The following is a 27,197-nucleotide window of genomic DNA, read 5'->3' as shown; positions in this document are numbered from 1 at the left end:
TCACCTTTTTACCTTTCTGAAGTAGATGATCCAACTGTGGTTCTTCCACCTGCTCCTGGCCTTCCATGTGCTGCTGTGGCACCTCCATCTGTGGCCCATTCCATTGCTCCAGTGGCTCTGACTTTGGACCCTCCAGCTGCTCCAATGGCCCTGAGGTCCAGTGGCTCCTTTGGCTGCTCTGGTGGACCTGACTGTGGCCCCTCTTCTCCAGTAGCCCTGCCTGTGGGCCCCCAGCTTCTCCAGTAGCCTCTCCTTCTGTGCTGCTTCTGTGGTCTCTCCAAATATGGCCCTTCTGGCTGCTGCTGTGGCTTCTCCAACTGTTACCCATCCAGCTGCTGCACAATCAGTTGAATCATTAATTCTTGCTTATGAGGTGGATGTGGTGTCAGTACAGAACCAAGAAATACAGTATTTAGTCCTCCTAAAAAGGGATAACAGAAGACAACATTGTGGTAGCACAGGAGGCCTCTACACAGACCATAAATATTCAAACACACCATCACAGGAACCCCAGCATGGATTAAGATGACTGTGCGTTGGCCGAACCAGCAATCCAAGACAGAAAAGACGACGTCTGGTTTATTTTAATTTTGTATATGTTGATGTTATTTGTTGCAAATGTTTGCATTCTGAATACTGTGAACTAACAGTAATTAATAACAATATTCCCTTGAAGAATTAGTGTGGTATTATTTTAAATAATCACGGTCATTTACATATTTACAATGACATTTATAATGACACACAATATAATTCTTTATTTTCTCACAAGGGACAATGGCATATAATATTGCCATGAAATGCTTTTATAAGTTTAAAGGTGGGCATTAGTTTGGTGAATGAGGTTACATTTGGTACTTTACATAATCTCCCAACTTACTTCCTCAACAAACCCTGAATAGACCCTAGCATTGCAATGCAGCAAAACATTTTGACAAGAAAAAGGCACACCCCTGCTGTTTAGTCTGCACATGCACGTGGCTCACAACAGCTTCATGCAACATTGCCTACCTCTGGGATAATGAACCTGCTATGTACCTCAACGTTGTGCTTTCTCGTGGCCTCATGGAAATGTTACTCTCTCTATCCATTACAATCCCCCCCCTCCTGGCCCACACCCAATATCATTATACACCCTTCATTACTCAAAAACCTTGCACTATCTACTGAATGTTGGTGGAGAACTCTGAAAATCAGCACGCCAACCACCGCTTATTCTAATGGCAAACATCACAAATTTACAACTTGCAAACAACTACTCAAATTTCTACTCATACTGTTCCTCTCTTTAGCAGGTGATATTGAACTTAGCCCAGGCCCTCCCTTTTCAGCTCTGTCCTGTGCAACTGAGAATACCCCCTTCAAATTAAAAAAAAGGTCTATCTGTCGCCCATATAAATATACGGAGCCTGCTGCCCGAACTGGATGAACTAAGGGCATGGTGCCTTATTCATAAACCCAAAGCCATCGTTCTCACAGAAACATGGCTAACCCCTAAAACCTTCAATGCAAATATTGCCATTCAGGGTTACTCCATTTCTAGGAGAGATAGGTCAAAGAGAGGAGGAGGGGTGTTATTTTATATTGCAGAAACCTTACAATTTACACTGTTAAATTGCCCCCCAAAGCCCACCCTCTTTCGAATCCTAGTTAGCAAAATCTTCCTCGCCTTTTTTAAGCCTGTCCTGATTGCTGGCATCTACCGCCCCTCTACAGTCCCCGACTGATTTCACCCACTTTCTTGTCTCCATTTCCTCTCTGAATGAGAAGAGTGAGCTGCTAGTTCTTGGGGATTTCAACTATAATTGGCACGACCCAAAAAAACACAACATCCAGATACAACTGAAGTCATTTAACCTAACGCAACTAATTTCCCAACCCACATGGACAAACCTGAAATCTCACAACCACTCTTTGCTAGACTGGATTCTCTCCTCAAATCCCAGCAGAATCCAATCCTTTGGCATCTTTACTGCCATTTTCAGTGACCATGCAATAGTGTACTGTGTAAGGAAAATGAAACCACCGCAATCAAGTCCTAAAGTTCTCCTCACTAGAACATTTAGAAACTTTAACCCACACCCGTTTCTGGCTGACCTTACCAACTGCACTTGGTACAGAATCGACTTAATTCCAGACCCCGATTCTGCGCTCGACTATTTCCAATCTGAGTTCTTAAACCTCTGTGATACCCATGCTCCACTACGCAGAATAAGGGTACGGTGGGGGGCCCACCTTCAGTGGAATATAACTGACCTGATCGCGCTGTACCATTTCAGGGATACCTTGTGGAAAAGCTACAAAGTAACTGGCACTACCAAGGATCTTAATAACTAAAGATGCCTGCGGAACATGTGCACACGGCAAACAAGACACGCAAAAGCACAATATTACTCTGACAATCTTCACCAGAATACATCTGTAGCCCTTTTTCTGACACCTCCCAAAGGGACTACTGGTCACTGTACACAACCTGCGGCTCCAGTAGATCTGAGCCTCCGCTATCTGGGAGCCTGGGGTAACTATTCTAGTGCAGCGCCTCCTCTTACCCAGGATCCCCGTTATGCAAGATTCCCCTGGGCAAGAAACATACCCCCACAGTGCGTGCAACCAAGTTTTACTATGCAATCATACCTTATACTCTATATGACATCACACATAACATATTCTTATACTATAATGCTAGTCTTGGCAGCAATACCTAACACCGTTATAACTGCTACGTTCCTTATACTATAGTGGCTCGGCCACACCTCTAGGGAATATTGTCCTGTACAATAGTGGCTCAGCCACGCTCTTATAGAGTATTGTCCTTGTATTGTCTTACGTGGTATAGGCTCAGTCCTCTAGCCACTCGCTAGTGTCCCTAAAGAGTTTAGCCTAAGGCGGGATCAGCGCCTGATGACCGGTGTAGGTGTACTTGTTGTTACAATATACCTTCCTGTCACGGCGGTGACCGGTACCTCTTCACAAAGGATCCGATGCCTCCGACCCTTGACCTCCAGATGTCGCGGTGTCCAGCCGTCTGGTCCCAGATGACTGCAACCGGCCGCAACTCTGTGCTTTGTCCCTAACTAATGTATAGTAGGGTGACAATCACTTCCACTACAGGGCGTCCCTGCAGTACAGCAGCCTACTGTGACTCAGGGGATGCTCCTATGGGCCTGAGGGGACAGCTGGCCTATTCAGGTGGGTCACGGACCCCCTGCACTCACACTACCTCCTTCAGCTCCATCCAGATCTCCTCTGACTAGCGTGGTCTCTCCCCCATGCTTCCCTTTCCTGCTCCCGTCATCCTAACCTTCTGATTGGTTCTTCACATCAGGTGACTGCCCAGGAGCTCATGGGAGTTGTAGTTTCTCCACGGAGCCTCTCTGCCTTAATCTGCACAGACACACAGCTATTGCATCAGCCACTGCCTGTCTCACTCTGCTCTGACACACTGCAACACTGTTGCAGACACTCCACAGGCCTCTCACTGAACAGAGTCAAACACCAACTGAACACACATATGAGGTTCCTACCACATCCTTACATTCTCCCCCTTGCAGAATCCAACGGCCCTGCTTGGGCTACACCTACATAACTATACACAGAATGTTATATAACCAAAAATAACGCAACACAGTACATCTTACTTATTGCTCTATATTAAATTGCACAGTTCAGTGAACATTATCACTACCGACTGTACTCTGCGGCGAGCCCACTGCTGAGCCTCATAATGGGGTACCCCAAATTGATCATAAGCCATCCTCATTGGAGGTTGACCAGCTCTTTGGCTTCTGCAAATTTGTTCTTCAGCCACCTCCTCTGGAGAATAGCAATTCCCATTTGGCATTTCCAACTCTACCCTTGAGGGGCTTGATAAAAGTCTCTTTGTGGCACAAAGCACGGGCTCTGTGGATCTAGCGGCTGGCTCATTGGAGTCAGCGTCATTGTCGTTGGACCAAGGGCTCTTTACCCGTAGCTCCTTCAGGAGATGCCCCCGCGCCCGGAAGGCCCCTTTGAGAGGTTCCCTCCATAGGATTCTCAGAGGTGGCATTTATTACAGTCTCCGGGCCAACCTCTGTATTTTCATCTTCTCCATCTATTGAAACAGTGGGCACTTCCAATTCGTTGTCCCCTACTTGAGGTATGGGGAGCAGATGATTCCTATGCCATACCTTTATCCGGCCTTCTGAATCCTTGATGCGGTACACCGGGAGGCCAGGCATCTGTGATTCTACCTCATACACCCCATTTCTCCACCGATCAGCCAATTTATGCTTTCCAGGAATGCCTAAATTATGAAGAAGAACAGCATCCCCCGGGCGAATCTCTGTATGCCTCACCTTGTGGTCATAGCGTCTTTTGTTGCTTGCATTTAATTGCGCCGCCGTCTTTTCCGCCAATTTATAGGCCTGCTGTAGACTGTCTTGTAGTCTTTGTACATATCGGAAATGCGTCCTGTTGGATACCCCATCGGTAGATATCCGCAGTCGCACATCCACGGGCAGTCTAGCTTCCCTCCCAACCATCAAGAAGTATGGAGTATACCCGGTAGACTCGTGGCGAGTACAGTTATATTTATGCACCAGTGTCTCCACATGCTTGCTCTACTCCGTCTTCTGAGAGCCTGTTAGTGTTCCCAGCATGTCAAGTAGCGTGCGGTTGAACCGTTCAGGCATAGCATCTCCTTCTGGGTGGTACGGGGTCGTTCGTGACTTAGCTATATTTAGCAACTTCAGCAGTTCTCTAATGAGAGTGCTCTCGAAATCTCGGCCTTGATCCAAATGTAGCCGGTTCGGTAATCCATAATGAATGAAGTATTTTTCCCATAATACTCTAGCCACAGTCACCGCTCGTTGATCTTTGGTGGGGAATGCTTGGGCATATCATGTGTAGTGGTCCGTAATCACTAGTACAGTGGCAACACATTTAATTTGACTGCGGCTAGTTCCGCAAGCCGGGAGATGTCCCGGCTTGCTAGCCGAATCCCCTCGGCGTGCCGCGCGTCACCGATGCGCGGTCACGCGTCATCGGGTGCCTGCGCCCCCTGCTTTGCGTGCCCGGGGCTCCCCGAGGGAGCCCTGGTGTCCCGCGATGTGGGGGACGGCGGTGGGGGGTTCCGGGGGACCCGGCGGACCCGGAGAGGAGAGGGGGAAGCCCCAATCGGAGGGCCGCTCCTCCGAGGCTTCGGCACGCGCCCGGGACACCCCGGCGCGCACCCGGTTACTGTCGCGGCCGAGACCGGGCAAATGCTCGAATAAACTTGGCCGCGACAGTACATTACCGATGCCCCGGGAATCTGGCTCGATGCATAAGAAGTCCATGCACACCAAATCCATGGGGCCGGAGCTTTTCAAATGTGCCATGGGGCAGCCCGAGTTGGGAGAGTCTTCCTCTGTATGCAGCGGGTACACTGTCTGCAATGCAATTCGACGGATTCTCTCATCTTCGGCCAGTAGAATCGGTCCCGAAGTAACCCGAATGTTTTGTCGACACCCAGATGGCCATGATCATAGTGTAGGGCCCTGAGGACCATATTCCGCAGAATCTTGGGCAGGAATAGCTGTCGCCGGTTGGGATGATTATGGTAGGGTATGACCCGATACAGGAGGCAATTGTCCAGTTCGAATTTCCCGAACTCGTTCAACAAGAGTTTCACCAATTCTCTGGGGGCTTGCTTAAGAATAGAGGGGTTTCCTTGCTGCAGGGCTTGGCGAGCTAATTCTACCCCTGGGTCTTGAATTTGATGCTGCACTAGCTCGTTCCAGGAGATAATTTTGTCTTCCGTGAGGTTCATTCCCTCCAAGCCTCGGTAGGCCCGAGGGACAGCACGGGATTGACAACCTAATGAGTCGGCTACTCTTAGCTCCAAGAATGCGACCTGGTCATCGACTACTGCGGCTATGGAGCATAGAGCACGTATACCAGGCCCCAGAATTTCTTCCCACACCTCCTCATCCAGGACAGGCTGGAGCCCCGGTCTTCATGACAAAGCATCGGCCCCTACGTTGGTGGGCCCTGGTTTATACTTGAGGTTGAAACGGTAGTTGGCCAGTGCCGCCAACCACCAATGACCTGTCGCATCTAATTTGGCGGACGTGTTAATGTACGTCATTGGATTATTGTCTGTCCGGACTTCAAACTGTACCCCATACAAGTAATCGTGTAACTTGTCTACTACTGCCCATTTGAGGGCTAGGAACTCCAGCTTGTGGACAGGATAGTTCTGTTCACTTGGGGTCAAGCTTCGACTCGCATACGCCACGGGGCGGAGCCCTGTGTCATGTTTCTGGTGCAACACTGCTCCCAGTCCACTAAAACTGGCATCCACGTGTAGCACGTATTCACGGTCAGGATCGGCATAGGCCAGTACTGGGGCCTGCGTTAGACTGGCTTTCAGTTTCAAGAACGCTTGCTCACAAGCAGGGGTCCATTTCTCTCCAAAGGGCGTTTGCGCCGTGATGGTATTCCTGCCCGTATCCTCAGGATAGATCTGTAAAAGGTTATTCAGGAGCTTAGCTTTGCTTGAGTAGCCCTCCACGAAGCGCCGGTAGTAGCCACAGTACCCCAGGAAGGATCGGAGTTCTTGGACGTAACTGGGCCTGGGCCAATTCACTACAGCCTCTATCTTTCCTGGGTCGGTGGATATCCCTTCAGCTGATACAATGTGGCCCACATAAGTCACGGACGTGCGGCAAAATTGACATTTATCCAGGGACAGTTTGAGTCCCTCCTTCTGGAGGTCTGAAGTCGATCCAACACCTTCATTAGCCGCTCCTCGTGCTCCTCCAACGTTTTCCCGAACACTATAATGTCATCCAAGTACACTAAGCATTCTTGCGGGTTCATGTCTCCCAGGGTCTGTTCCATTAACCTCTGAAAGGTGGCAGGGGCCCCGCAGATCCCTTGTGGCATGCGGGTGAACTGGTAGAACCCTAGCGGACAGATGAAGGCTGTTCTCTCCTGGTCTTCCAGATCCTATGGGCACTTGATAGTATCCCGACCTCAAATCTAGTACACTGAACCATTTACTTCCCGTCAAGGCGTTCAGAAGGTCCTCAATGCGTGGGAGGGTATACTGATCAGGTACTGTACGATTGTTCAGTGTCCTATAGTCTACGCATAGACGTACCGTCCCATTCTTTTTGCGGACCACCACGATGGGAGAGGCGTACGGACTGCGTGATCCTTGAACGATACCAGCTTTCTCCATTTCGGCTAGTAATCTCCGCACCTCTTCCACGGCTCAGGGAGCCATGCGGCGGGAACGCTCCCGGAACGGGGCGGTGTCGTTCATCCAAATGGTGTGGTGGGCGCTGCGACTGCACCCCACATCCATATCACTCGTGGAGAACACCTCTCATCGTTCTCTTAGCTTGGTCTGCAGTCTTTTTCTCCAGTCCTCCGTTAGCGGCGAATCTCCAAAGTCAAATGCCAACAGGAGAGTTACTGCATGGGTGGTGGCCACCGGCCGTTCCTCTACGGCCTTCTTTTCAGGTATCACGGGATAGATTCTACCCAGAGGCTGCCGACGATCAATGCACATGGGGTACGGAGAGATGTTCTGCACATATACCCAGCTTCTATTCGGAATTTTCCTCGGCCATTTCTTCACTGAAGCTAATATTTCGTAGCCAAGCCGCTGATCATCCCGTGTCATGCTCTCCAATGAGAATAGCTCAACCTCCGGACGTCTATCCGGGTAGTGGCAGGCCACGATCATCATTCTCCCTTCCCCGGGAGGGATCTGGGTCACGCCCCACTCTTGACTGTACAGCATTCCATGCTCCTCTTCAGTCGCGATTTTACCGTAAGCCTCTTGTAGTGCTGGACACCTAGTGAGAGCCAACAACGGGGCTTCGCCCGCTTCTTGTAAGTACATGCGGATCACAAATTGCACAATGTCGGTGTTGGTACCCATGATTACCGGGGCACTGGGGTGGTCTTGTGGTTCTGGACACACTAAGGCTTCCACTTCCATGGGGTGGTGCTTACCGGTGTTCAGCTGGGGAATGTCCAGATGTACCTTCACCACTCCATCGATGGGGTAATCTTCGTGACTCAACCCGTAAAGAGTCAGCAGATGTAAGTGTTGATCGTAGAAGGGCCGATACACTATGGTCACCTGAGACCCCGTATCCATCAAGGCAGAAGCATAGATGCCTTCAATCACTACTCGGACGATGGCAGCTGGTCCGATCCGATTACTCGTCGAAGGCTGGGCCACGGCTCTGCCGTCCTGGGGAGTACACAGCAAGGACGTGGCCGGTCGAGACGCCGTTTTCCGTAGGGAGGGGCAGCGCGCCCGAAGATGCCCCATCTTTCCAGAAGCATAATAGCGGAGTTGACTGAGGTAGGCATCATCTCGGATGGGTGGCGAGTTTCACCGAGACAATTTCGCAGTTTGTCCACAATGGTCCACTTCAGCGCCAAAAACTCGAGCTTGTGTACCGGATAATTCTGTTCGCTAGTGGTGAGACTGCGGCAGATATATGCAACGGGTCGCAACCCCTCAGGATATTTCTGGTGCAACACGGCGCCTAGGCCACTCAGACTGGCGTCCACATGTAGAATGTAGGGCTGGTCGGGGTTGACATAGGCCAGAACGGGGGCCGCTGTCAGGCTCTGTTTTAGGTCGTGGAATGCCTGTTCGCACTCGGGAGTCCATTTATCTCCAAACGGTAGTCGGGCAGGATTGGATCTCTGGTTCGTCTCCACGGGGTAGATTCTGAGTAGGCTGTTGAGGGCTTTGGCCCTGCGAGAGTACCCCTCCACAAATCTGCGATAATAGCCACAAAATTCCAGGAATTAGCACAACTCTCCCACATTCTCTGGGCGGGGCGAGTTAACAACAGCTTCTATCTTGGCGGGATCAGTGGCAATCCCCTCTCCGGATACAATGTGTCCTACGTACGTCACAGAGGTTTGGCAGAATCGGCATTTGTCCAGGGAGAGTTTGAGACCCTCCTGCGACAATCTATCCAGGACCTTCAGAAGATGACTCTCATGCTCTTCCAGGGTTTTCCCAAAGACTATGGTATCATCTAGGTACACCAGGCATTCTCGGGGGTTGAGGTCCCCCAGCGTCTTCTCCATTAGTCGTTGGAAGGTAGCGGGTGCTCCGCATATGCCTTGGGGCATACGGGTGAATTGATAAAACCCAAGGGGGGCAGACGAAAGCGGTCTTCTCCTGATCCTCGGGGCTCATGGGGACCTGGTAATACCCGGACCGCAGGTCCAGTACGCTGAACCAATGGCTCCCATGTAAAGTGTCCAGAATTTCTTCTATGCGGGGGAGATTATACTGGTCCAGCACCGTCCGATTGTTCAGCGTCCGATAATCCACACATAGTCTCACTGTTCCATTTTTCTTTCTTACAACTACTATGGGCGAGGCGTAGGGACTGCGGGACTCCTTGACAATCCCGGCGGCTTCCATTTCATTTATAGCGGCCCTCACATCCTCCACGTCTCGGGGAGCGAGTCGCCGAGAATGCTCCCGGAACGGCTTCTCATCTGTCATTCGAATGGTGTGTTGGGCATTGCGGCTACACCCCACATCCATCTCCCCGTAGAGAACAAGGATCGCCTCTGCTCTAGCTGCACCTGCAACCGTCTCTTCCAGGCGTCTGGCAAGGCGGACGAACCAAAGTCAAAGTTTAGAGCCGTACCGGTCCTCTCCACCCGGTTCGCATTCACTTGTACGGCTTCGTCCACCGAACTGACAGGATATATCCACCCTATTCGCTGACCCACGTCGATGGCCAGGGGGAAGGGTGACAGGTTCTGTACCATCACATCAATCCAATGAGGAATGGGCCCCCGCCAATGGCGAAATTCAGGTATGAGCCGATACCCTCGACGTACATCCTCTTCAGGGGTACTTTCTAGCGAGAACTGTTGGTCTTCGCCGAGCCGCTCGGCATAGGCACACCATGCAGGAACGCTTTGCGTTTCTCCTGGGAATAAGCGGGTCAGGCCTCTCCTTCCGCAGAATAGCAGTCCATAGTCTTCGGGAGACGAAGGGGGTGGGGCTGGATCTGCTTGAACCAATTGCAGCTGTAGACTGGACATGGGGAGCTCCTTATTCTCCTGTAGATAGGCCCGGATGACTGCTTGCACAATGTCAGCATTGGTGCCGAGTATGATGGGATACCTGGGGGTATCCCGGGGTTCTGGACACACCAAGGAGTCCACCTTCATGGGGTGAGTTTTTCCCGTGTTGAGTTGCTGTATTTCTAGATCCACAGTCACTAGGCCGTCGATAGGGTAGTCGTCATTGATTAACCCACGCACTTTGATGTGTTCAGCCGGCCGCAGCGGCCGTTTTTGAAGATGCCGATCATAGAATCCCCGATAGATGATGGTGACCTGGGATCCCGTGTCTAGTAGCGCGGAGGAGTAGATTCCCGTCCACGAGCACCCGGATTAACACTACCGGTCCTACCCGGTTATTGTCGTCCCCTGCTGCGTATCCTTCCGCGGGCATCACGGCCCGAACGCTATCTGCCACATACACCCCGCACACCATAGCTTGAGGCGGGAATTTCTTGGGGGAAGGGCTTCGGCATCTAGAGTCTCCCAGGTGACAGTCATAGGATATATGCCCCCTTCTTCCACATTTGTAGCACGACATATCTCGATGGACCCCGCGTCGATCAAGGAGGGGCGATGACCGGCCAGCATAAGGGGTTTTTCCTGGGCCCTGCTTGTCTGGGGGGTCTTCCTTCTTGTCCACGTCCCCTTTGGGTTTAGCACTGCTGCTGCTTTTCGGCTTTGGAGGGGAGTGCAACATCAAATGCGTCTCGTGCTCTTTCACCTGCTGCAGGAGCTGAATGAACGAAGGGGGAGGGCCCCTCGTGAGGTGATCACGGATCATACTGGCTATGGGGTGGACAGGGCTAGATCCGTGGAGGTACTGCTTACGTAGATACTCATCCATCTGAGAAGGTAGTACATGTTTATGATGCAATAACGGTCCCAGAGACATTTGCACTAGGTGGATATAGGCAGACAGCTCTTCCCCTTCTTTTTGATTTACGGCATAGTATTTAGCCCATAAAGCCCCATCATTTTCTTTCGTGCTATATGCTTCTACCAGGAACTCAATCATTAAGCGAGAGGTTAAATCAGGGTACTGTTCGCGGTGTATGCCGATCAGAGTGGCCGCCGGGGGCCGCAGGCATTCCATAAGTCTCTGCCGTTTCACCACATCGGTGCACGACCATTCCTCCATTACGCCCCTTGTATGTTCCTTCCAGATTTCTACCCCGTCTTCACCGGTGGGTACGGGGAGGGTTCCCGAGAAGGCTTTTAGCTTCCGGTAGTTCTGGGCATGAGTGGCTATTGTAAGCGCTTCAACTAGTGGCGGCAGAATAGGGGGGGCATATAACTGGTCTATTTTGTCCGTTAGTTTCCGCAGCATATTACTACGCGCTTCGGCCTCGGCAAAGGCGCTGGACCCTGGGTAACTGGAGGTGGATAGGCAACTACCGGCATCGCTCTCGGCATAACAAGCAAAAGGAAGAGTGGGGTCGTCTTTGTCTAGTGGACGTACGGGGGTGTCCCAGAGAGGGTAGACAAAGAGACTACCGCCCGGCGGGGCGTCAGGCAGGGCCAGACATTGTGGAACGGCTGGCTCGAGCGCTAACAGGTTGCGCCAACAGTTTACAAGCAAGGTATTCCAATTCAAGTTGCGGTCTACAATTACATCTACCAAGCGTGCTTTGGCAAAGCCGAGGAGTTGTCGTAAAGCGGTCTGTAAAGTCTCTAAGGGCAAGGCCATGGGCACTCGGGCCAGCGCTATGGCACGACGGGTAGGTGTGCGGACTTGGCGGGCCCAATCGTGTATCTCGTGACGGGTAGGAAGGGCCATGGTAGCAACTATTTATCTTCGAGGGGCACCCCAGGTCTAAGATCTCAGCAGCGCCTTCAAATGTAGCCCTGCTTCCTATCACTAGCAAGCTGCTACTCTGTGCTGTGTCACCTGTAGGCTCGCAGGGTCTGAGTCTCTGCCACGGAGAGCCTGGGGTATAAGCCACTATTATCACGGGTGCAGCGCCTCCACTTGCGACAGCTCCCGCCAGTGGGGGAGTGAGTCTTCGCAGGACGTCTAAGCAATAAGTACTGACACACAGCCAATTACCGTAATCAACTTCCTTTACTCTTAGGCCAAGATCAGATATATGTACACACAATGGCATCCCCCGAATCCACCCAACATAACAAGCCACGGCGGGCTTAACACAGACTCGTGCCTCGGCGGACGCTACCACACTCATGCGCCATGGCGGATGCCACAATCCCCGAACCCGCCACCGGGTGATTCCCGCCCGTGTCCAATTCCCCAAACAACACTGTCCCGTTACTTCACAGTCTCTATGTGTGTATGGGTGACTGCGCAGCCACTATGTCTTGGATTTGTGAATGGTACCGTTGGGGCCCTTGCTGAAATACCTGCCGAGCACTCCAGTACTCGGATCTGCAAAGATCTTCACAAAGGGTCTCCGCAATCGAAGCCTTCCTCCCGTTCTCTCTCTCTCTCTCTCTCTCTCTCTGGTCCAGGGCGATCCCATCCGGACACTAGTAACACCTTGCGGGGTATGATCCCCGACTGCACGCCAAATAGGATTGTCCTGATACAATTACACAGATGGTAGGGAACAGGAACCTATCTACGGTGATCCCTGACTCCGCTCGTCCATATGGTGACTCAGGGCTAAACTGGGCCTGGGGCACACGGCATAAGCCGGGGCAGCTGAACCTCCCCTACTCCAACACTCCGTCTCCTCTCCTCTCCCACGTGCTCTAACTCACGTGCGTGCAACCACCTCCCTTTATCCCCTCCTCTCCATGACGCTCCCCGCGGGGCTGCTGGGTCAAGGATCTACTCTCTCCCGCCAACTGTGCTCCCCCTCCTTCGCGGGCTTTTGCAAAACCCTACACATGCAATCTCCCGCTCTTTCGGGGCTAACCAGGGGTCACGGCTACATGTACTTCACAAAACACTTTAACTGCAACCATTGAAGGTCCCCTCCAGTGCTTATTGCTCCAGGAGGCTTCCCGGCGGTTATCTGCTGGGCCTCTCAGTACGCTGTACTGCTCTCTCTCCAGTCAATGGCAGCTCTCTCTTAGCAGGACACAGACTGGCCCCTGGGTCACACTTGATCGAGCTTGGAGTTATCCACGAGCATGCAGATCTAACTCCACATGTCTGTCAACCACTCTTAAAGGCTCCTCTCTCCTCAGTCCTGCCTCTTCCCCAGTTTTAGTTATTAGCTGATCATATGTCCATCATAAATCACATGGCCAATGGCACACTGGAGAGGAACCTCACAGAGGGCAGTGTGATTATGTTGCTTGCATCACACAGGGGGTTACATTCTTAAAGTAGAGATGTTGCTTATGGAGCAGAATTACCAATTTAAATCCCAAAGCCAGCTACTTGTGACCTTCGGCAAGTTGTTTCTTCTGCTCTCTTTTCCTCAGACATCAAATACTAGATATCGTCCTGTGTACACTGCAGCACTATGTAACAAAAGGTATACTATTAATATATCTGCAGAAACACTCTATAAGTTTGAATATACTGCACCGTTTTCATATCATCAACCAAATATATGGTAATACATTGCTGAGCCTCAAATCAATGGCAGGCTTTTTATTAGCAGAGTAATAATAAATAATAACTTTATTTCATATAGCGTCTTTCTTCCTATGGGGCTCAAGCGCTTCACAATTACAGTATAGTGCAGGGGTGTGCAAACTTCCTGCGCTGTGCCCCCACTGCCTGCTCTTCCCCTGTGTCAAGCCCTCCCTTTACCTCTAATGCAGCATCAAATGTCACTGCGTGTTGTCATGGAGATGCATGGACTGAAGCCAGGTAAGTGAGCCGCGCCTCCCAGTTTGCCCACCCCTTGTCTAGCGCACGGTACGCAGCACATAGGAATTTTTACAGACACAGTCCCTGCCCAGATGAGCTTACAATCTATGTTTTCGTTGTCTGAGGTACATTGAGATAAAGTGACTTGCCCAAGCTCACAAGGCGCTGACACCGGGAATCTGAACCCGGTTCCCCTGATTCAAACTCAGTATGGTTGTTTATTGACTCAGTGTCTTTACTCATAGGGCTATTCCTCCCACCTACATAGAGTGCTATTTGTTATCAAATTAACATACCATTAGATACACACATTCAAGGAGTGGAAACTATTACTGCACTCTTCTTTATTTATTAATACATTGCATACTTTTTGAACCTCTAAAACAATGTTTTTCAACCCTGTCCTTGGGGAACCCAACCAGACCATGTTATGTAGATAACCAACCAATATTCCATTCAGATGTAAAATAAGTGCATCAAGGTGTTTGTTTCTAGTCCAATTACTCCTCAAATCTACTGATTGGGGGGTTGCCCGAGGATAGTGTGAAAAACCACTGCTCTAAGTAAAAAATTGTTTTTTGGCAACATGCTGCATTATTGTATTAAAGACCCATTACCCCACATTATATCTGCATTCATTTCAAAATGCAATTATTTATAAAACAATCTTGTCTTATTTTAGTTAGCAGTATTAAATGTAGGTTGCACATGAGCTTTTGAGGCTACACCATATTCTTTTGTTATCATCTTAAGATTAGTTTGCATTGTAGTTTTACTACTCTGTGTTGTATCATGAAGTTGATGATATGGTTTGTTTCTTAATCTGTTCTTCACATTGTCGGATTCATACCTGTTAACATTCCAAACATTGTCCATTCATTTTGAATAATAACAGATATTTTCACATCTCTTTTAATATTAGTTTGTTCATCTTCTTCTACATCAGAATGAGCGTCAGTTATATTCACAATGAGTCGTAGGACTACTAAACGCCAATCTGTATGGCTTTTCCTGTGCTGTATACAGGACAGTTGATTTGTTAAGCATAGTTCAAAGGTATCCAGTCCTGGAAGGTAAAAATCATTTAAAAAACCCCTTTAAGTATTGGCAGAAATAACTTCTTGGGAATTAGAAGTCACTGGAAGAGGTCTTCTTGAAGACACTTGGCAGCAAGTATAGAGCTTCTTTCCGAGAGTTTTGTAGGCATAACGGTAATACATGATGTGACCCATAACAACAAATGAGACTGAGATAAGCACAAGTAGTCCAAAGGCTTCTGGATTGGGCGCCATGATAACCATGAAAAAATGGAGTAAGTCCAGAAGGCAATTCATCGAGTCCTGAACACCATTTACAATCCCTCGCTCTGACTCATTCACATTTTCTTGAATCAGCTGCGTCACTGTTAAATCAAAGGACCAAAGACCTATAGGGAAAACATTTGATTTAATTTGCTGTTATATGCTACAGAGGTAATCATTCTTATAGGAAGGTTACTTCTTATTTCTTTAGGCAGACTCTGATTCTTAGTTGAAAACAGTGGCATTTTGTGCTTTTTCCATTATAAAAGTTCTATCATCCCAATTCAAATCAGTGGAAGGTTTCCCTCCCAAATCTCTCTCATCTGTGTAATTATGGTCAGACTAAATCGTCTTTATAAGTTAGGAACTCCCTGGCAACTAATAAAAATTTACTTTTCTGTCTTTAATATGAGGTCTTTTGAGCATAGACAGTAGCTCCAATAGGGAGCACTCTAATATACAGAGGCAACCATGATCATGCACGATGGAGAGTAGAGAGAGAGCAGTAACATAAGATATATTTGTGCAGTTAGATGAAAAGAAATACATTTTATGCCAGTACCAATTGTGCGATAAGAAATTTCCTGCATTACAGAAAACTTGGAAGTCAGATAAACAAGATACAGTACAGTCCTATTACATGAGTAACGAGTCAATAGCAATATTATCTTATACAGTATAAGATTCCCAGAATAGACAATCACATTGATAGAAGTTAGTCATTTAAGGTTCGTGTTCAATCATCCAATTAAGACTGAATAATACACCAAGAGAATAGATAACCCAGAGGAAGGGCAGAGAAACAAATGAAATAATTACAATGTTCATTTTCCACCCACAAAATGCATAAACGCATCTCTTACAAATATACTCACCAGCTCTAGCTGCAATGATTCCTGTGAACAGCAGTATAACTGAAGTTAAAGGCACTGTGTTGGAACTGAACTCAATGGCTGTGTTGACTGTAGTAGATTTATTAACAGAGTTTTCAATGTCACTGGTAAAGTTAGCTGTGGACCATACATGAGGAGCAACTGTGAAAAATGAATTTCCATCCAGGTTATGTGTGCTGTTGATGTTGAAATATGGGGAAACTGACAAATCCATAGAACTTCCCGGCATGAAAACAGAAACCACGCAAAACACCAGGCTAGAAATTTGGGCAATCCCAGAGATAAAGCCCGTCTGTATCAGACCACATTTTCTCTGTAGCCATGTGAAAGCCATCGTTCCTAGAATGCCTGCAATGGCTGATACTCCAATTAAGATACTGAGTACAGAGCTGGTCAGACCTTGCGTGTAAGCATATCCAACTGTAATAGAATCAAAGCCTAAAACGGTCATGTAGAGGAATGAAAGGCCCATACCAGCAAGGAAAAAAGGCTGCTTGTAATACAGGATCCATCCATCCCGGAATGTGTGGAAAGGTTTTGCAATCTGGGAAAAACAGGTGTTCTTGTCTTCTTTCTGAGGCCTACAAATTGTTGATGCATTGTCAGTAACCAAATTTTCAACTTCATTTGGTGTGTTGTGTTCATTATCTGTTGAAAGAAATGCAACTTTAACATGTTTTATATTCATTAACAGAAACATAATTAAATAAAGCATTATGGATCGCTCTCAAATGTCCTAAAGGAAAACCCATAGTTTCTTGTTCTGATCAATGAATACTAGAACATCTCAAATCCTATCACAAACCTACTTCCATGTTATAATTTAGTAATATTCCCCAATAAAGGGACATTTGCTGGCTGTTACTGCCCATGGCTAAGGGAGCATTAACTAGGGTGGGCATTAATGGACTGGTTATTCCCTGTTCTGAGGGCAATATTACAATTGTACCTTAAATGTGTTCAAATTCATTTTTATTTTTACGGTTAACTTTTTAAAATCTTTGGGCATTCCCAAGTCACTAATTCAAATACTTTTATTTGACCCTTTCTAATATTTTAATCTGTAATTATAATTTTACATCTCTTTGCATTTAAAACATGATTAACAACAAATGTAGCTGGCTTCATTGTTCCCTTTTGATGGGAAATGGTGGGATATGTTGTAATATTGTGCACCAACACTGCCATTGAACCCTATGGAAATTCTGTGATATTCTGCATTGTAATGGAATATATTGTTTTCTGGATTATTAATGTAGCCTGGCACATTTGTACAGTAGGTAACAATATTTCACAGACCAGTTCTCATGTAGGTCGTTGTTAGGTACTGTACTAAGGACATGATAGCTGTTTTTCTATATTTAAAGTGATTTATCTGCACAGTACTTGGATTACCTCCATGCACATTTAGTTGTTTCATCTCCTGTTCTTCTTTTCGTCTACTCTTGTTGGCCAATTCTGGTATCTTCTCATACACTTTCCTTAGCAGCAGGTATTCCACACAGACTGAAGTCAAGTTCCAACCCACAACAAATCCACAGCCAATCACCAGTGAGCCAAACGTCATTATCTGCCCAACTGCCATTGGTGCCAAAATATTGGTTACTTGGTCTATCCTTCGAATTGTGGCATTCATACCTGTACACAGGTAGGTACACAACAGATTTTGTATTTGTTCAGGTATCAAAAGCAAAGAAGGGTTAGCACACAGTCAAAAATAAATTACAGTAGTATCAAATGCAGATTTTCTTTATTGTAAATATATATATATATATATATATATATGCTGTATGCTGGGTGATAATGGGGAAAGGCGGGGTTGCAGACCTGCCTAAGACATGCAGATGAGCATACAGCTATATTTGCATATTTGCTTTCCTGTGGAGGGTTTTTGTCACTTTTTTTACTCACCATAACTTAACTCAGTATATATATATATATTTACAATAAAGAAATATATACAAAAAAGAAAAAGACTGCGCTCCTTAGGTGTATCTAACACTTACATACAAAAATAGATGTATTATATTTGAATGAACAATATGGATTTGGCAGTGGCTAATATATCAATAAAAATGGCTGATTGACTCACACTAATAAAGTGACTTACACACAATGTGATAGTGATTAATTGCTGAATGTGCAAATGGTTAAAAAGCTGCTAAAAAAAATGCTACCAATGAAACAATATAATAGCTGTGAATGGGCACTTGTGTGAGGTTCTACTGTTGCACAAATAGAAACCCTCCTGGATGGTACTACAATACTTTAAAGATTGATATTAAAAAAATGCAAAAATTGAACACATATGTGTATATAAAAATAAAAATAAAAAATAAAAAATAGGATGAAAAAAAAAAAAAAATATTGTAAAAAAAAAAATATATATATATATATATATATATATATATATATATATATATATATATATATATATCAACCAAACCAAGGGTCCATATCTCCCAGAAATCTGCGAACAACAAGAAAAGAAAGCGCCGGGCAACGGGCGCTTACTTTTCTTGTTGTTCATATATATATATATATAATATATAATATATATATATATATATATATATATATATATATATATATATATATATATATAGTGAGAGAAGGAAAGGGCCCCAAACAAAAGCACTCTAGTATGCCTATGAAGTACAAATTCACATAATCTTTATTTGATGGTTGTCACAGAACAAAGGTTGACAGAATGAAACAGACAACAGGCCAAACTGTGGTGGCATGTGATTTGACCACTTAGCCATAGCCACCACAGTTTGGCCTGTTGTCTGTTTCATTCTGTCAACCTTGTCAGGTACTTTAGAGTGCAATCGTTGTCAATTTTGATATTGGTTTTGTTCCTATTGGGATTTAACTGCTGGAGGATTTGTCAAGTCTTGCTACTTACAGGGGATCCATGCCCAATTTTATATTTTCTGTGCTTTTTTTAACCTTTGTTCTGTGACAACCATCAAAGTGCTTTTGTTTGGGGCCCTTTCCTTCTCTCACCGTATTTATTTGCCATTATAGCACCACCGACTTATCACTGCATATTGATGAAACTTTAGAGTCGGTATTTAGTCACAATTATTTATCTTGTGGATGCGGGGTCTTCCTTTTCTCCCACAAAAAAAAAATATATATATATATATATATATATATATATATATATATATATATATTTATATATAAAATAACCCTGGGACTCAGAATGATTTCTTTTGACAATATTTAAAAAATAAATCTGTACACGTTCAATTGCACATTTAAAAAGCACTATTGGAAGACAGCATTAGGTGACTAATACTTATACTCTGGCAGTGGTTGAGATGCATTAAAACAGTTGTACTGTGACTCATTTAGGAAAAAAACCATTAAGCCTCTTAAACTAAGTGACAAAACTCTGTACCTCATTTTAGAAATGCTAATAAAATATTTAGAGTATGGTGAAAAAATAAATAAGAGAGGATTTTTAAAATACATTTATCTGTCTAATTAAAGTGAAACTATAATTTTGTGAAGAAGAAGAGTTGAACTTTGAGCTTGTGAATAGAAAAGCTGTTGTATTTCATAACCTGATTACATCACACTTCATCCAGGGCTGTCTGTTTCTTTTGTCAAGCATATGGTAGTTTTCAGACTGGACAGCAAACCCTGAGTGGCCTCACTGCTCAGATATAGTAAATATAATGTATCCCAGGGTATTGTTCTATTAGTAATGTAGCCATAAACCTTTGTGCCTCTAAATAATGAAACTGAGATTCCACAATGTGCATCTTTAACTGGCAAAGTGTCTGTACAGGGTCTATTTAAGTGCACCACAAACGTTGCTGAGTTGAATAGTAAATAATTTGTTTTCCAAAGCAGTGATAATGCATGAACTGAACACATGTTTAAACACATAAACCTTACAAACAATCAACATTTTGGTGCTTGGATGCCAGGAGATAAAGGACATTAGTAGCTGTGAACTAAGTTGTTACTTGAACCAGGATATAATTACAATGTAAGTCACCTGGAATCCCAGTGTTTTTCTAATGAGAATAATAACATCTAAAAAAAAACAAATGGGTCACTTCCTTTAAGTCGTTGGTGTGCAACACGTCCCATGCTAATAGATGCCAACACATGTTTAACAATGCAATGTCAACACGTGCCATTGATTAATCCCTTCAGTTATGGAGATAGCACAAGAAAACTGCTAATCAATGCACATGTTATGGCATATGTAATAAGGGTGGAAACCTTCACTTGTATTTTGGTTTTGGTTCTAAAAGAAATGCTGGGTTTTGGTCTAGCTGTAACTTAATTGGTTTTGGTTTTACTTTTGGATTTTAGCTCTCACTCTTGTCTCTTAAAGAGCAATACACGAATGGGTTAATAACCAGTTCAAGGGCAGTTTTTGCTCTACTGTATTTGTCTCATATCTTACCTGCCAGTGTGCATTTATCACCACCTGCTACTACCACGATCCAGTCTCTCTCAATAGTGATACCTGTAGCAGTGCTCCCCAGATTTGCAATGCTTGCTATTATGATCACTAAAATGTAGCAAGATGTCTTTGGAATAATACAGCAAACATGTTAAACAATGAAACCCATAATGCATTACATATCCTTCTATCATATGCATAATAATAAATATACTATAATTGGAGGCATACAACCAACACCCTTAAAGATTGTTTTAAAGAAGAACCCATTCTTTATAGATGTAATAAATACAGTTTAGTGTAACAGTGTGTTGTTGTGACCAGATAAGTTTAACCATTGCAGCACTCCAGCTACACTATTAAATAGCTGATGTCTTTTCACACAGTACTGGTGTCTTTAGTCCAGAATAGGCTAGTGGGAATTAGTTAGGTAGGATTCAGAAGCTGTAGTTTGGGTTGGGTAGTTGATCCCAATAATGTTTTGGAGTCTCAATAAAGAAGACGTTTTAAAGGCTTATACTATATGTAGCTTACATACAGACTGAAGGAGTATCTCAATGGTAAGACCACAGTCTTTAGAGCAGGCAAACCTGTTTCAAATCTCAGTATCACCCCTCATTGTAAACTTGGGCAAATCACTTTATCTCTGCGTGCCTTATACACCAAAATTAGATTGTACGCTAACTCATTGTGACTCTACGTTCAGCACAGCATACACTGTCATCGGAATATACGGAAACAAATATTATGATTATGTGTTTAATCATATTCAACACAGGAGTTGAAAAGTGTAACGTGTTTATATGGATATTCAGTGCTCTTTTATAGTGCAGAATATTGTATTCAGTATGGGAAGGAGTGTAATGCTGACTTAATTTTGAAGCAAATAAGAACAATTTGCACACTCACCAAGAGCCAGCTGTTCTGAGCTGCCATAAGCTGCGCTTTATTCATGAAAATCATCATCAGGATGATCCCACAGAGGATAACAGAGACATTCTGTACAATCAAAGATGACCGTGCCGCTGGTATAGGTGAAAAGGGATTGTAAATTAGAATGTGTTGCTTGTACCCTTCCATCTATCCCATCCTTACCCCTTTTTATTTTTGTACCCAATTTCCCTCAAAAAAACAATAAAGATTGTGTAACAAAAAATAAATAAGTAGATTACATTGCACATCAAAGTAAATTACCATCCTAAACCCAGTGCTAATGTTAGTTACCTTTAAGTCTTGGGTTCCTGTCCACCCAGTCTCCAATGATGGCTCCAAGCAGGAGGACAGACCCAGAAAGCACCAGCCCATAGACTGCGGTCAGCAGTAAGCTGTAGCCATAAAGTTCAACCAGAAAGATGGATACTGCAAAATTCCACATATGATCTCCCTTTAAAAAGGAATGAGAGTGCAGATGCAGAGAACATTATGTTAAAAGATGGAAATAAGCCATTCACGTCATTGTCTCGTGTAGCCATTCACACCCAGGTTTCAAATCTACTGCAGTAGGGACTAGCAACATATTCTCTGTGTCGTGTCACCAGTAGAAAGGTCCCCATGTGTGCGAGTAAATGTATGCAGTATACTACAGTATGTTTATAATAGTGAAGGAATGTGGTTTTGTCACTTCACTTGTCTCAAGGGACTAAATGTATTCTATTACGATTATTTATATGTCATCTTGCATTTCGTCTTGCTGAGGAGTAAATGATCAATATTTAATTTGCCAATTGAGGATAATATATCCCACTTACCCAGGTGGAGAGCGCATGGGTGAGGTAAAGAAGAAACTTTGCTGATGTCAAATAATTGATAATGGATCCTGCAAAAGAAAAGAAAAATACAAATATTAAACAAACCCATAATGACTAGAGATTATAGTTTGTGACACACTGACATGATATAAAGGTGTGTGTGTGTGTGTGTGTGTGTGTGTGTGTGTGTGTGTGTGTGTGTGTGTGTGTGTGTGTGTGTGTGTGTGTGTGTGTGTGTGTGTGTGTGTGTGTGTGTGTGTGTGTGTGTTCTCCATATGATTATTAACATTGAAGTTGACACATTAAGGTGTTCTGCAGTATAGAAACGTTTGAGAATCCTTGATATAATACACACACTCCACAGCTTATTTATGTATTATTCCTAGGAATATTAATATGAATATAGGGGATTTGCTTTTTTTATGCATTATCCTTGTTTTATATTCTCTGACTGTAACAACCCCAATCAATGGACTCCTATTAATTATGTGGATAAGCGACCATTCTTTGATATCTTAATTTTAAATATATATTATCAGAATGCTGTATGTTGTGAGTTACAGTAAATGGCAATACATAAATAAGGTGATCATACTGAGTTGCTAAACATGTATTTGTAGATCAGTCCTGATAACTGCAGCTCTGGTTGAATCAACTTAAGAATTTTGAGTATGTTTGTTTGTCCATGATCAGACCTTCTCTTCTTTGCATTTCACCATTACCAAGACTACTACAGATGTAACAAAAGTTATTACCACCGGTCAATGCGAAAAACATGTTTAATAACACGTGTTATATCCTTACCATTGTTTTCAATCGTGCTACTGTTAAATAACATGCCAGGGTCAATGCAATGCATAACGTGCACTATATAAAGTTGAGTAGGGAGATTGTTGAATGGGTTAGTTGATCAGTCCCACACACTGCCAATGACAGGTCAATTCCAAACTGACTCCAAATATTCTAATGACAGTGGTACAGTATGTTTCATGTGTTGAAAAGTTTGTGCCACATAGGACCAAAATGACTCAATTACAGTGATCAGTTAGAGGGGCAGATGCATGAAACCAGGATAAACAGATTTGGCAGTCTTGGGGTCGCCCAATTTTTGGGACCCTGTTGCACAGGAAAGATGGAAAACCACCCTGGCAAGAGCTGTGTCTCCTTGCCCTGCAGAGTTTACAATGTAAACATCAAGGTTTGAGAGGAACATATAAAACAGCATCACAACGTACAGTAGCTACCTGTAATATTATGTACAAGTTCATATGCTATGCTAAAACATTAACACAGTATCCCACATCCCACTTTAAATTATTAGCCCCTTAACATTTCACATACTCACCACTGCACCCCTCACTGTGCTTTTGATCACTTGTTCTATTCATCATGTAGCTGTCTGTAGCTCTTATTCTCCATGCACAGGCTATTTGATCACCAAAATAGTATTGCCAGCACTGATACTTGATACACTAGAAACGTATTATTCTCCTTCGCTGAAATCAAACAACCTGAAAGTCTTGTAGTGAGGATGACACTGAATCAACCGTGAAAGATCTGACAACTCTTCCATGATTAGTACTCAACATATGAGTACGGCAACTGACGATGCTGTTGTTGTATTCATTCAGGTTACCTTTCCTATTGATGTACTAATGATACGAGCACAGGTGTAAGGCACATATTCTATCACTGGGCAACCAAGGTCAACTAATCATCACTCAGGAATTTGCATGCTCCACCCATAGCTTCTTCAGTCCTCGTAGAATAATACACAAAATATAAACACTAGACAGCTATAAATAATTCCATTGCTTGTACTCTTTACAGTATAGCCCCACTATTTAGTATGCAGTGCTAATTCCCCCCCCACCAGCATTTTTATGAAAGTATTAGGATCATGGGAAATTATTTGCAGAACCACTGTTTTTTGATAAGCCTTGACAAGTGCTGAGAAGGCACTGCCTTAGTCATGTGGCAGTAAATAAACAGTATGTAGATGTACACTGTGACATCCAAGCCAACAAGAAAAACCTGTATTATCTGAATGTCTCATACAGAACGGCTACTGCATTATTGGTTAAAAACATTTATACATTTATTATCTAAAGAGGCATTTATTGCCAAAATGTAATTTATTAAACATCACGTCCATTATCTTATGTTTGGTTCTTTATGGGACTGCACCTTTTGCTGTTTAATTAGATATTTTCTGGGGTATATTCTATAAGATCCGAGATCGCCGATCCATGCAGTCTGACCTGGAAAACCCATTGAAATGAGTCTCCGATTGACCGGATCAGTGATCGCGGAGCTTATAGAATATGCTATTTTTATCAATCCTAATTATCTGAAAGTATGTTTGCACTCATTGAAATAGTTTTCATAACTTGATACTTAGCCCAAACAGCCAGCGCATATGTGAATGTAATATCGCAGAAGCTGAAATGAGGTTAGAACAGCCTCGTTATTGATTCCTTCAATTATTTGCTTTTTGCCCAAACAAAATGGCTGAGGTGGGAAAGTGGTTATTGCACAAGGACCCAAAGGGCTCAGATCAATGGTCAGATATGGCAAGATATGTATTTATCATTAGTATTGAGAGATAATGAGCAACGTGACTTCTTTACATATTTCTTCTTGGCGTGAGACTCCGGCTAGTTATTGAAAGATTGTCAACTAGGGAATGGGAATTCTAAAGATGCAGTTCCACTTATATTTAAAAGAGCATTTAACCATTTTACTGCCAGATGGGCTGTCAACACATTGTTTTGATAATTAAGTCTTATGATTAAGTGATACAGTACTTATTACTTTTAATGTTAATTGTTGCTGTTCTCATCTATTGATTGTTTCTTTGGCTGTAGTGTGCATGGCAGTGGCCAATTTTCAGGAACCATTCTCTCCAAAATGCAAGTACAGAAATGTAAAAAGAGAGGTGTTTTTTTTTAAATATCAGCAAAAAAAAGAGTCTCAGTATCTCAGGTGTGTTCACAAGTATCTCTCCAGATCCTCAGAACTCTGCTAAATCTGGTTTTACAATGTACTGACCAAATTTATAATGGATGTATTTTCCCTGAGATTAACCCGAATCCATAAGGTTAATTATATGCAAAAAAAACAGCTGATACATCTCATTAGCAATATTAACATACTTTAGCACGTGTGTTAAACATATGCTAATGCACATACAGGCACCTAGGCACTTAGCTGTGACAGCCGCCTCTTTGCTGCCACCCTCCTGCTCCTTCTGTACTGCAGCGTCAAATGATGCAGCGGACGTCACCAACGTGACATCGCACAGCGTTGCGTTTCCATGGTAACGCAATGTCATGATATCATTTGATGCTGCGATTCAGAAGGAGAAGGAGGGTGGCAGCAAAGAGGCGGCCGCCACAGCTAAGTGCCTTCCCATTAGGCCGATTGACTCGCGAGCACGACAAATGTATATATGGGGAGGGCATTTTTGCTGCCCCAAAATTTTGCCGCCCCAGCCTGACGGGCCTAATGGGAAATCTGCCACTGCACAAAAATATACACATGCGCAATTCCACCAATATCGTGCATGCCCATTACAGATGTAGGCCGACACATGCGTGTTAACTTCTAATACCAACCTTGTGCACACTGTCACGGTAGGCCAGGTCTTTTAACACCCTTTATATTTAAGGGATCAGTAACAGGGCAAAACAAGGCAGTGAAATAAAATGTGGTTTATTTTGGATAAGACCTCGGAAACACACAAGAATACAAAATACAAAAATATACACACTTACGAGGGTCTGGGGAATGAGAACTACCTTTCCTAGGTGCAGGGACCCACTTCAAATGGGTTTCCCCTGTCTGTTTCTCTGCTTCAGGATATAAGAGTGCTGAACACACGGCAGCCACTCTGACATGTAATGTATCACCAGCTGGTCACAGTCCAACTCCACACTTTTTCCCTGAGTGTCCCTCAGATACTCTACACACTCCTTCCCAGAGTGTCTCTCAGATGGTCGCCATGGTCTCTCCCCCTGATAGTCTCTAATGCTCTGATCAGCAGCACCCCTTATATAGCCTTCTCTGGGCTATCCTTTACATGGGAGGGGGCTGCTGGCCAATCAGAGCACGGATTAGGTTGGTGCCACAAATGCCAGAGGAGGACATGCTAAGGCACTCAAGATCTCCCAGTGGATAGGAGCCTCAGAGTCTGGGCAGTACAATGCTCTTACTACCAGATCTGATCAGCAGCCTTTCACCTCCACCCAGGAGTCCTGACACCTAGCTGTTCTAACTATGGTTTTAATCCTATTATTTCTATGGAGAGCTTCAACTAAGAGGATTGCTTAGTCTTTCTCCATAAAAATTACAGTAACAGTGGAATATCTCATTTACTTTCCTGCAGGGCTGACATGTTAATTCCATCACCACACAATACCAAGTATCAAAGCTGGGAGGAATTGCTAACACAGGCATAAATACAGACATAAGGTAATTATGTACACAGCTAGCCCAAATCACATCATAAGATAATGCCGGCTTTCTAAACTGGGGGAAGGATTGTCACAGGGAATAAAGAATAAATGCTTTGAAATACATTCTTACAGACATGGGTTACATTTACACATTCCCTGTTCTTCCCCAGATATTAAAGACATTTGCTTCACAGAATTAATTCAGGGAGCACAAGTCAACGGTATGCCAAAAAGTGGAAATATGCCATATAGGGCTGTCTGTGTGACATGATATAACATTAGAACAATAATGTAAACACATACATACAATAAACCAAAAACAAAACAAAAAAATATATAAAAAATATTAAAAACATGAAAATATGTGATGTGGAGCATGATACATAAAATAATTAGAAAAAAACAACAACATGGAATTTGAATATGGGGAAGATACACAACGAATGATATCCCTGAATAAAATTAAATGTCAAGGAAAAAATATATTGATAAA

The 27,197-nt window shown here is 44.3% G+C and overlaps 1 protein-coding gene across 2 annotated transcripts; it reads right to left on the bottom strand.

Annotated features, from left to right (window-relative positions):
* Positions 1 to 18: 18 nt before the first annotated feature.
* On the bottom strand, positions 19 to 23,899 carry LOC142499284 (ferroportin-like). Of its 2 annotated transcripts, XR_012802645.1 has the most exons (9): positions 23,593 to 23,899; positions 22,248 to 22,315; positions 21,724 to 21,883; positions 21,409 to 21,524; positions 20,500 to 20,626; positions 17,463 to 17,705; positions 16,050 to 16,715; positions 14,724 to 15,299; positions 19 to 216 (listed from the first exon to the last, which is right to left on the bottom strand). XR_012802645.1 is itself a non-coding variant. In XM_075608414.1 (8 exons), the coding sequence occupies exons 1-8, from the start codon at positions 23,636 to 23,638 to the stop codon at positions 14,971 to 14,973; spliced, it is 1,755 nt and encodes a 584-aa protein (XP_075464529.1). In that variant the 5' UTR covers positions 23,639 to 23,899; the 3' UTR covers positions 13,900 to 14,970. The 2 variants fall into 2 exon arrangements, 1 of the variants encoding a protein (XP_075464529.1); XM_075608414.1 differs by lacking the exon at positions 19 to 216 and having other exon boundaries at positions 13,900 to 15,299.
* Positions 23,900 to 27,197: the final 3,298 nt, after the last annotated feature.

The sequence above is a fragment of the Ascaphus truei genome, chromosome 7, assembly GCF_040206685.1.
Source record: "Ascaphus truei isolate aAscTru1 chromosome 7, aAscTru1.hap1, whole genome shotgun sequence".
Classification (NCBI taxonomy): Eukaryota; Metazoa; Chordata; class Amphibia; order Anura; family Ascaphidae; genus Ascaphus; species Ascaphus truei.
The sequence above is the reverse complement of the archived record's forward strand: the minus strand, read 5'-3'. Positions and strand labels throughout refer to the sequence as shown.